Source organism: Rhinolophus ferrumequinum, chromosome 5, assembly GCF_004115265.2.
Source record: "Rhinolophus ferrumequinum isolate MPI-CBG mRhiFer1 chromosome 5, mRhiFer1_v1.p, whole genome shotgun sequence".
Classification (NCBI taxonomy): Eukaryota; Metazoa; Chordata; class Mammalia; order Chiroptera; family Rhinolophidae; genus Rhinolophus; species Rhinolophus ferrumequinum.
In genome coordinates this window covers 37453519-37464694 of record NC_046288.1, presented here as the reverse complement: position 1 = coordinate 37464694, position 11176 = coordinate 37453519, and the positions used below count along the sequence as shown (strand labels likewise).

Below are 11176 nucleotides of genomic sequence, written 5' to 3'. Positions count from 1 at the left end.
CTATCCAAAAATCACCTATTTTTTGTTTAAATGTGACTTAGGCGAAAAAAGGATTTTTGTATGTAGATTTCACTTAGGATGACTGCCATTTTTTCCAAACTACTCTGACTCTCGCATTTTTCTCTTAATGCTATCTCTTAGCTCCATCTGCTGTCATCTGGTGGCCTCACACTTGATAAGGTCTCTGGAGAAACAGCACCATCTGCTGGGCAAAGGCTGCTGTGCGCTTATCTTAGCGACAGTGGCTCTCACCTTTCCTTGGGCAACTCTGAACAGCGGACATCAGTTAGACTTAGCTAGCAACTAAGGCCCGCGTTCCAGAGGCCAAACAGGAAGCCCTGCTACTCCAGAACTGCTAATAAGATTAGAGAAGCCCTTTTATCTGAGGCTTCTCTTCCAAGAAACCAACTTGGGTTCTGACCCAACATTGGAAATCGGTGCCATCGTGAGAAAGAGCACAACTGAGGTAAATCTGGATTAAAAAACAGGAAGTAATAGGGCCACAATAAGAGACCTTTGTCCCCTGTATTCTCTGCAAACAGGATGCTGAGAAAACTTGGTGCCTTTGTTCCTTTTGGAAATTCCAGAAGTGTGATTTTCCTTCCTTCCCTTACCAAAGACCAAGAATTTAACTGCATTTACTTCCTAGCTTACTACCATTTTCTAGGCATTTTTTTCCTCCTTCGTGACCAGTATACTTGACTAAGATCCTTTTCAATCACATTAATTGTGAATGAGTTTCCTACGAGCTAAGAAATATTCCAATCACCCTTTCGGAATATTTCCTTTGCGCCCCTCTTTGATAAACTGATATTGCAACTTCCTCTTAATTTTTGAATCTATTTCTGTCCTCAACTGTGCAGTATGGTTTTTCTGCTGTACTTTTTATCATGGACAGTAAATGCCTCTTGCTGTAGACTGAGTATTTGTGTCCCCCACAAATGCATCTATTGAAATCTAACCCTTAAGGTGATATATTCGGAAGTGGGTCCTTTGGGAAGCCTTGGCAGAGCCCTCATGAGTGGGCTTAGTGCTCTTACAAAGGAAGCCCAGGAAAGCTCCTTCGCCCCTTCCACCATGTGAGGTCAGAGAAAACTGCAGTCTGTGAGGAAACGGGCTCTCACCAGACACTGAATTTGTGCACCGTGATCTTGGACTTCCCAGTCTTTAGAACTGTGAAATAAAATTCTGTTTCTAATCCACCCACTCTGTTATTTTGTTATAGCAGCCTGAATGGACTAAGACATCTCTCCACCTTAATTCTCCACTGGCTAGATCCTAAGCACTCTCCTTTTCCTTAAATTCCTTTCTAATCTAGACCCTGGTGCATAATTTTCTCTCATTTCTTCCTTACGTTTCCAATTATTCTTTTACTTTCATTAAGAGTCACCTGCTGTCATCTTCCAGTGAGCTTTGTCAGAAATTGTATGAAGTTCAACATTTTATGACCATTTGTGGCTTTATCATCATTTACAAATTACTCTCCTTTCTAAGATTTACTTAAATTCATTTCCCTTTTACTACTCTTCTGTATTTTCACAGTCCTTAGATTTCTTAATTAGCTATTACAAGATAAAAATTATCAACAAAAAATATTTTATATTCCCTGTCCTCTCATATTTGCAAGACTACTTACTTGCTTTTCTTTATTGTAAGCTTCCCAAAATTATTCCCCCAAGATTCATTAGTTTTTCTTGATTAATTAGAAGAATAATTTCCTCTTTCAACTTATACCTCAAGTATAAGAGTTTCAAAAGTGTAAGACCCCCCCACTCATATCCTGAATGTTTACTATCCAAAAGTAAATAATAACCAATGAGGTTAGTCATACTTCAAATAATAGCCAATGACTTTCCAGTGGCATTCCATTAAAATACACACACACAAACACACACACACACACACACACACACACACACACGCACACACGAGTAAGGGAACAACTAAAATAAATTCTTATTTTTTAAATCTCTACAGTTTCTCTTTTGATTATGGCAGTATGTGGTACACTTCAGGGATCTACATAAAACTGAGTGAAGAAGAAAATTTTTTTTATTAATCACAACATGAAATTAACATGACATCCCATTAGAATTGAACCAGGATAAATAATGCTGTTATAAAATTTACATTTCTCACATACATTTCAGAGCAAAACAGTACATATTAGGGCTTTTCTAGGTCTTATAAACTGATTTCAGTAAACCTTTTTTTTTAATAGTAGATAGCAATTAACGTATTCTCAAACTGTGCTAAGAAGGAGTTAGAAAGACAACTATAAAATTTATAATGAAAACGACTGGCAGCATGAGGACTGTTTTGTTAAATGTTAAGATGTTAAGAACCACATTTCTATTTCACCTGTTGTATCGTGCACCTTTTTCATTGGTAAGGCAACTGCTTTGCTGAGGGTGTCACAATGATTAGAAAGTTTCCTAAGTAATAGATACCTGATTGATCAAGACTCAAACAAGATTCCTTTCCCAATTTTGCTCTCGGAGTAGAAATAAATTGCTTTGTCTTTTGTATGTAGGGAGGCTAACATTTTGAAATGCAGCTATTGTAATCTTCTAACTCATAATTAAAAGGGGGGGATGAATTATTATTAGCAGTAAGTCTTTGAAATACTTCCAGTTTTTAAAATGACAAGGCTTCTGAGTAACTTCTCAAACCTACCTTTCCATTTTGATACACAAACTTGATAAACATTAACACATCTGATCTGTACTGTAGTGATTTCTTCTATCAAATACATTTTGCCCTCAATAAGGGTTAGAGTTATGGTTTCAAATAATTTCTACATATAAAGCCTCTTTCAATAAGTTTCCTTTTCACTGAACTGAGATTCTTCCCCCCCGCCCCCGCTTATGTGCCTTGAAAGGTAATTTGAACACATATATACGTATACTTGCATACATACATGTGTGTTTATATGTGTTTTCTAAGTAAGTTACTTTTACCATTAGAATAAAACTAGACTACAGGGACAATTCCGGGAAGACAGTTCGCTGTTCCTTAGAAACCCTCCTCTAGGTTGAGGAAGGAAGGCACAGTTCGCTGAAGGATGAGATGAGGCTGTAGTAAGCCTTTTCATCATCTGTCAGCCCCGCATTGCCAGGTCGCACCACCACAGCTACGTGCACGGCCGCTTCCTCAGCAGCACTGGCCTCTGTGAAAATCAAAAGATGTGTCAGAAATGTCAAAACACAATGCCTGAGATTTGCTTCAAAGTAATCAGGAGTATGTGGGAATGTTAAGAATCCAGCGTGTCCCTGATTTGATAACTGCTGAAGCCAAAAGATGGGCATGGGGTGTTGGTGATACTATTCTCTTTTACAGTTTTTAATTTTTCTGTAATAAAAAAATGTAAATACATAATTGTACCTGACAGACTAGAATGACAGTGTATCTTAGGTTTCTGAGCTTTATTAAGTGCTTATAAATGAAAGACAGAGCCATGTTCTGTCCACAAGTTTCCTTCATTCCCTCCCATGAGTTCTGCAGAGAACTGAGCTGTTTCCCAAAAGGCAGTCTGTCAGGAATTAATACCAGGTAAGCAGATATGGAATCCCAGGATCTAATCAGGCCAATATACCTGCTCTCACATCCAACGCCCAAAGATGTCATAACCCCTGGTTAGAGTGCCTATCTATTTTGCCTGGCAAATTCCTACTCTTTGAAATTCAGCTCAAACATCTTCTAGAACTGCTATCATCTGTATTAGAGCATCCTATGTGGTCCTTTAACACCCTGTATTTACCGTATCTTGCCGAGTACAATGCGCACCCACATTTTTGGCCCAAACTTTCAGGGGGAAAAAGTATTTCATTTTAATGTTTTTATTCAAATATTTATGTTTACATTTAAGTACTTGTTTTTTGTATTATAAAGGAATTTTAGCATTTATTTTTTAACATTATGGTACAAGAAGTTTTATATAACAAATAATTACAAAACACAAGAACAGATACAAGGTACAAGAAATTTTACGTACCAGTAACAAATTTAAGATATTTACGCATCATAGAAGGCCAAGAACTCTGTCATTGCAAGTTTGTCGTAAGTTCAACAAAGCCGATTATCATATTCCAAGGGTATTATTTTGCATACGGATAGTTATTGATTTCTAGAATTACACTTTTAACTCATAAGCATAAATAACTAAAAACATTTATATAGATACGGAATGAGTACTACCCATGTATAACGTGCATCATTTTTCCCTCACAGATTTGGGCAAAAAGATATATATTATACACAGCAAAATAACGGTAGCTATATCACGATATATTATATTATGTTAAATTATATTATATTATGTTATATTATATTATATTATAAAGACCCGATCTTATAGTAAAATAAGACTGGGTCTTATATTAATTTTTGCTCCAAAAGACGCATTAGAGCCGATTGTCCCGTCCGGCTAGGTCTTATTTTCAGGGAAACACAGTAGGAACAGAGAGCAAAACAAAGCCTTCGTGGAGATCCCACTGTCATCTAAATCTTCACAACCCTGAGGTATAGTGTTACTATCCCCATTCTACAGATATGGAAACTGAGAGCTAGCAAGTAGTAGAGCTAATGTTTGAAACTGTCAGTCTGACTCTGTGGTCTGTGCTCTAGAACAAGGGTCAGCAAATTGAGGCCCGTCACTTGTTTTTGTAAATATAGTTTTATTAGACACAGCCATACCTATTCATTTGTGTATTATCTGTAGCTGTGGTTCCTATACAAGGACAGAGCTGAATAGTTGTGACAGAGACTTTATGGCCTGTAAAGCCTACAGTATTTACTATCTGGTCCTTTACAGAACAAATTTGTCAAATCCTACTATAGAGTACTACTACTCTGAGTGTGCTCCATGGACCAGCAGTGTGGGAATCACCTGGAAGCTCATAAAAAAATGCAGAATCGCAGGTCCCCAACGTGAAACTACTGAATTAGGATACACAATTTAATAAATGACTCCTCTGCACAGAGGGTGAGATTTGATCAGAAATTTCAAAGAAAGAAAACTGGTAAGACAGGAAGCATTCTAAGCAGACATAAAATACATGTGTAAACACTGGAAGAATGGAGCAAGTCAGTATGGGCGACAGGTCAGCAAGATGGGGCATGCTTGGACAGACAGAGCAAAACTGGGGAAGAATCTGAAGCACATTCTATGGAATTTAGATGTATTATAAGAAACCTCAAGCCATTTCTCAACATTTGGCAAACAGTCTCAGCATCTGAATGGATTAATTAAAGGGCAGCAGGTGCTGAGAGATAGCAGTTAGTTCCCAGAGCAGTGGGGCAGAGCTGTCTCTTCCACCTACCCATCTCCTCCAGTGTCTATCTTCTGCTTTTCCTATGAAAGGGCTGTCATTTTCCTCAGAACAAAAAAAGTACAAGACAATCCCCTCCCTCCTTATGCAAACTCTGCAGATGTCATTCATTCCAGCAAAAGAGGCACCTACCTTCAACTCTGCCCCACCCTTAGTTCCGAGCCCAACTGCCTCAAGCTAAGCTTTCCTCCAAAGCAGCAAATTCAGGATCTCTACCAAGCTGAGCCATCAAGATCCAGTGAGACTTGACACTAGCTAGTGACTATTCTGCATTCAGCCTCTTACCTAGATCACCAACGGGCAAGTTTTGTTCCTAAGAATCCATTTGCTCTATTAACCGAGACACTTAACAAGAATACTTGTTGACTTAAAACAAGTATTGGACCACTCTCCTTTCCTCCAAAGGGAAAAAGTGTTTCAGTTCTCTCTTTTGTAATTGGGTACTCTTTGGGATATCACTTGGTCTTCCACTCTGCCTTGGCAATGAAATTCTGGGCATATGGTACCAAAACACCGGATCAGAGATAACAGATAAGAGCAGGGCAGGCAGCCAGCTGCCTGGTCCTCTCCCAGCTACAGATGAGTCCAGTTCTGGCCCTACCACCAGGCATGGGGCTGGCAGAAGACAAGGGGCAGGAATAAAACCTCTTTGTGGAGGGCTTGGAGGGAGCCAATTTGTTGTGAGGCCACCTTGGGCCTCATCTCTGTTCTCTCAAAAAATATAGGAATAATTTCTGGGACTGCAACCTAAGGAAATAGCTTAAGTAAAAAGATCTGAAATTACAGATGTACTATGATGGCAACTAGAAAACAAAAACGGCTGAAGACAAGACTGTGAAGAAACTATACGTGGTCTTAGAGTCGGGTTATAATTTTTAATAGTAACCAAAAGGTGGAGGACAGGGCGAGGATCTAGGGATCACAGAATGGTCAGGACAGGCTGGCTTTGTGGGGAGCTCCAGCCACAAAACAGGTTCCTAATTCTAAGCCTGCGGAAACTTACCATTCAAAATGCTAGTGAAATTAAATACAGGGCAAACCACAGACTTTCATCTCCAACAGCCCCCTTTATGTGAATGATTCAAGAAATGCAATTCAGATTAAATCAGACAAACTCACCAGAATAAGGCGTGTCTCCTTTCATAAGGAGCAAAATTATCATTCCTCACAGAAACTGTTGGTGCACCCCTAACCTATGGAGACACTAAAGCACCCTCCGCACCCCACCACTCCAAGCCCCCAAAAGCCATTCTAGGAGAGGATTTATTGTAGCTTTGAATCAGTAAAGGGCTTCTATATGGAAATGTGATAGGCATTTACAGGACATTTATAGTTCAATGTAGAGACCAGGCAAAATGGTTGTTGCTGGGGCTAAGGCTTGTCGATGGTTCATTTAAGTGGCCTGGCTACCTAATTTTACAGTGAACCTTGAAGCAGTGTGTCCGGGCATCTGTCTGTCTCTCACTTTCTGTGCACTCAGACATGCAAATATAAAGCATTCCAAGATGTAAAAAACAAAGGAGACGCCAGTTTATAGAACACCATGGACTTTGAAGCTGACCCAAGCCAGGAGGACATGCAGGACGGAGGCTGGTCCCCACTAAATAATATCTACCTAGATCAAAAATTCCAATCTAGATTCACCAAGTCCTGAAATTTAACAAAGATATTAACAATTACTGAATGGTCTATTGTATGTCAGGTGAAATTGAGCCTATTTTACCTCTTTTTCTCTGGAAAACATATGACAATTTCTTGAAGGCATTTGATGATCTATGCTGGTTATAACATTTTCTCAAAACCTCTTAGCAAATTAATACTTGCTTATATACCTACAACTCTTGCTTATGAACACAACAGACCAAAAGCCCATGGGTCAGCAGTAGAAGAAGATACTCATACACACTTCCACAGGCAATCTGCCTTTGCCAGCAGCCTGGATATGCCTTTGGGCCATTCTCTGAAGGTCCTAGTGAGACCAGGGGTGGTTCTAGTTCTGTGCCAACATACAGAAGGGCTAGAGGGAGGAATACCACCTACAGATGCTGAAGCTGCCTCCAAGGGGCCCAGGAGCCACGTGGGGTCATTTAGGCACAAGAGCAGCCCCCCGCTTTCCCCCTAGTTCCCCAACGCCCTTCCCCAGCCCCCGGCACAGACACAGTGTGTTGGAGCAGCTGCACAGCTTGCAAAGACTTGCTCTGGGGGTAAAACGGAAGGTGAAACTTACAATCCAAGGCAAGTGGCAGAAACACAAATATGTAGAACTGCCTTCAAATACAAATGCTATTATAAACACACAAAAGTAGGCCCCCTGGGAGATGCACCACTCTAAGGAGAAGGACCACACAATCAAAAGCCGGGGCCAGGCTGGGCAGTGTGGGAAAGCCTCACCAACCAGAGGCGTTCAGGTAAGAACAGCAGAGACCACCTTCCTGCCCCCTCTATCTCTTCGCCTGCTGCTGTCTGTTTCCTCATTCACCACCATTCCCCTTTGCAATTGTCCAGAGGACGTACATTCTTACATAGATGCTTGAATGCATGTTTTACATTTGGTCAAAATTACTCTTGAAACCACTTATATTGCCAATAAAGTACAATACATCCTGTTCTGTGCATTCAATCCTTAAAGTTATAATAATGCATCTGCTAACATACGGTATAAAGAGAGCCATGCTGGGTAAAAAGGATGTCTGTCTTTAAACAGGTGAATCATGCACCAGGAGGCCTGAGGATCACAACATGAGGGGTGCCTGCGCCACTGAGACCATCTGAGAGAAGGCAAAGATGAGGCCCCTACTCACCAACAGGTCAGTGCTCACCAGTGGGAAAGACAAGGCAAAATCGCTCACACTACACTCCTCTTTCTCTCCTTTTTCTGCTGAGTGTGTATCTCACTGCTATTAAATACATGTGATACAGGTCCACTGTGACTTTATCGTCCTCAACTAGCCATGCACCCCCCTCATATTCTTGCCTGCACACTCCATGCCACAATACCACGTACGTCAGTCTTTGTTATTTTCCTATTTTATCAGAGAGAGAGAGAGAGAGAGAGAGAGAGAGAGTGTGAGTGTGTGTGTGTGTGTGTGTGTACACAGAGGGATGGGCAGGGAACCATGGATAAGGAGTTAAAATGAGAAGAATTACTCTTTCTTGTGCCACTTCCCCACACACAACCCCCAAGGATGGGTAAATGGAAAGGGAGATGGGTATAGTTCACTGTTGGTTTTTATATTAGGTTGGTACAAAAGTAATTGTGGTTTTTGCAATTATTTTTAACCTTTTAAATTGCATTTACTTTCGCACCAACCTAATAAAATGGTTTCACTTTTCAAGGGTCCACACATAAACTTTCTTTTAAGAGGCAAGTGTTTGCAGTGCCAGGCTCAGCTCCCATCCTGGAATAAGAAGTCAGATTACTCACCTAGAGTAACATCTGTCAGAAACAAGATGTTGTTGGTTGAGCACCCAATGCTGTTTGCAATCTTTCGGTAACTCTCACTCTCCACTTTGTGTCCAATCTTGGTATCAAAGTGACCGTCTACAAGCTGAATACAGAGAAGGGAAAAGACTGACACTATACATATACTTGTAACGCGGCCCCTCTGTCTCTCATCCCTTATCTCTGAGATATATGACAATCACAGTGACTTTACCACTCAATATATAGTAACTCAGTATCTACTTAATAGAACACTTTATTTATTTATTTATTGAGACTGCAAACAGTAAATACAAAGATCTCATAGCAATAAACATTTCAAAGAACCAAACTACCAATTTGACATATATAAGATCATTTTATAATCTATTTGCTTTTCTTTCATTAATTTCATTTCCAAATCTTTTAAAACATACATGCCCTACTTTCTATCCTTAAAACACTATTCACACTCAAACTACTTACTGGACTGGATTTCATTCCCGATGAAAGGTTCTGAACACTGTCCCTTTAATCCCAGAACAAACAGATTTCTCTAATCTGCCTCACTAATAAGCTGTTACTTTACTTTTAAGAAACTTTCATTTTCTGATTAAAACATTTTGAAATTCTACCCAAGGGCTAATTATATACCCTTGCCGTCTTAGAAATAGTTGGGATCAAATGCGTAACTTGCTAATTTAACCAACAGTGATTAAAATAAGTCCACATTAAGGATCACCTTTTATAATGTGATCTTTTGAATATTTTCAGAAGTTTTCACAAACCAAAAACAAGCCTAATAATCAATCAAAGACACATTAAGGTAATATTACTATTATGATATTTTTAACTTTAAAAAACTTAAGGCTGGTCTTGTATATTTTTTCCCTCAAATCTGCCTCACTTAGTAACCGGAAATAAAGTTTTTATTATTGAATTCAGTAGGTAATTCTCAGATCCTGTCTTCACCTTATTGTCTATTACATCAGAGAGAGCAGAAAAGAAGTTTATGTCTGTATTCAGAGAAGAACAGTTACCAATAATTAGGAGTTTATTACTGATTTAATATTTGATTTAGAACTAAGATGCAAAGCAGCAAAGTACTAAAATAAGAATATGAAACCCTCCAAAGCCAGAGTGTTCTCTGTACATGGTAGAGGACCAAGAAATATTTTTAAAAACAGTTGGCTGAATGACCTGTTTTTTATGACTAAGTTCAGCCTGTATCGAGTTTTTGAAGCCCTAAATGTATTTCCTTCTGCCAATGACCACCCTGTCCTCCAGGGGCCGTAGAGATGGTAGGACAGAGGAGCTAGCAGGAATTTTTTCATGTACAAGAAATTTTAAAGGTGGCCTTAACTTATCGTTGTTTAAAAATGTATCCAGGGGGCCGGCCCAGTGGCTCAGGCAGTTGGAGCTCCGTGCTCCTAACGCCATAAGGCTGCCGGTTCGATTCCCACATGGGCCAGTGGGCTCTCAACCACAAGGTTGCCCGTTCAACTCCTCAAGTCCTGCAAGGGATGGTGGGCTGTGCCCCCTGCAACTAAGATTGAACAAGGCACCTTGAGCTGAGCTGCCTCCCGGATTGCTCAGTTGATTGGAGCGCGTCCTTTGGCCCCCTGCAACTAGCAACAGCAACTGGACCTGGAGCTGAGCTGCGCCCTCCCACAACTAAGACTGAAAAAAAAAGGACAACAACTTGAAGCTGAACGGCACCCTCCACAACTAAGATTGAAAGGACAACAACTTGAAGCTGAACGGCACCCTCCACAACTAAGATTGAAAGGACAACAACTTGACTTGGAATAAGTCCTGGAAGTAAACACTGTTTCCCAAAAAAAAAAAAAATGTATCCAGTTCTCTTACATAAGAATGCTGGCTCTGCTAAAATGAAATCTGTACCTCTCCAAAGTATCAGAAACAAACAATCTACCTTGCTTGTACCCTGCTGCATTCAAGAAGTCTGTGTTATTTTGGGGGAGATAGTGGCTTGTCACTATTTTTTTACATTTTACCTGCTACTTCAAACTGCCAAAAGGAGCTGCCATTAGTTTCCTTTGAGTTGATGATTTTCCAAAATTGGCAAGATAGCTGATTTACAAGCTAGTTCATGTCTTGTTAGCTGTATTTTACATATGGTTCTAGTACTACCATCATCAGAATGACTTAGAGTGGATGTTTAAAAATGCAAATTCCTGCCTTGCCAACCCAGACCTGCCGATGCAGATTTTCTGGGAAGCAGAGCCCAGGGATCTACATTTTTAACAAATTCCCCAGGTAATCTTTATGCACAACAAAGTTTAAGAAACTTTGATGCAAAGATTATTACCACAGAGACATTTCATTGCCTATAATGTATTCCTCCCAGCTTTTCCATTTCCCTTTACAGTGTGCTTAGCATACATAAAAACAATTATCTGAA

General features: G+C 39.9%; 1 protein-coding gene across 1 annotated transcript in view; it reads right to left on the bottom strand.

The window, feature by feature from the left end:
- Window positions 1–2034: 2034 nt before the first annotated feature.
- ENOPH1 (enolase-phosphatase 1) overlaps window positions 2035–11176 on the bottom strand; it is a gene marked incomplete at its 5' end in the record, with an annotated part of 31819 nt that continues 22677 nt past the window's right edge. Inside the window, 2 exons of the mRNA XM_033106774.1 lie at window positions 2035–3169; window positions 8755–8878. Coding sequence (XP_032962665.1) covers window positions 3030–3169; window positions 8755–8878 — 264 coding nt within the window. The remainder of the gene's footprint in view (window positions 3170–8754; window positions 8879–11176) is intronic.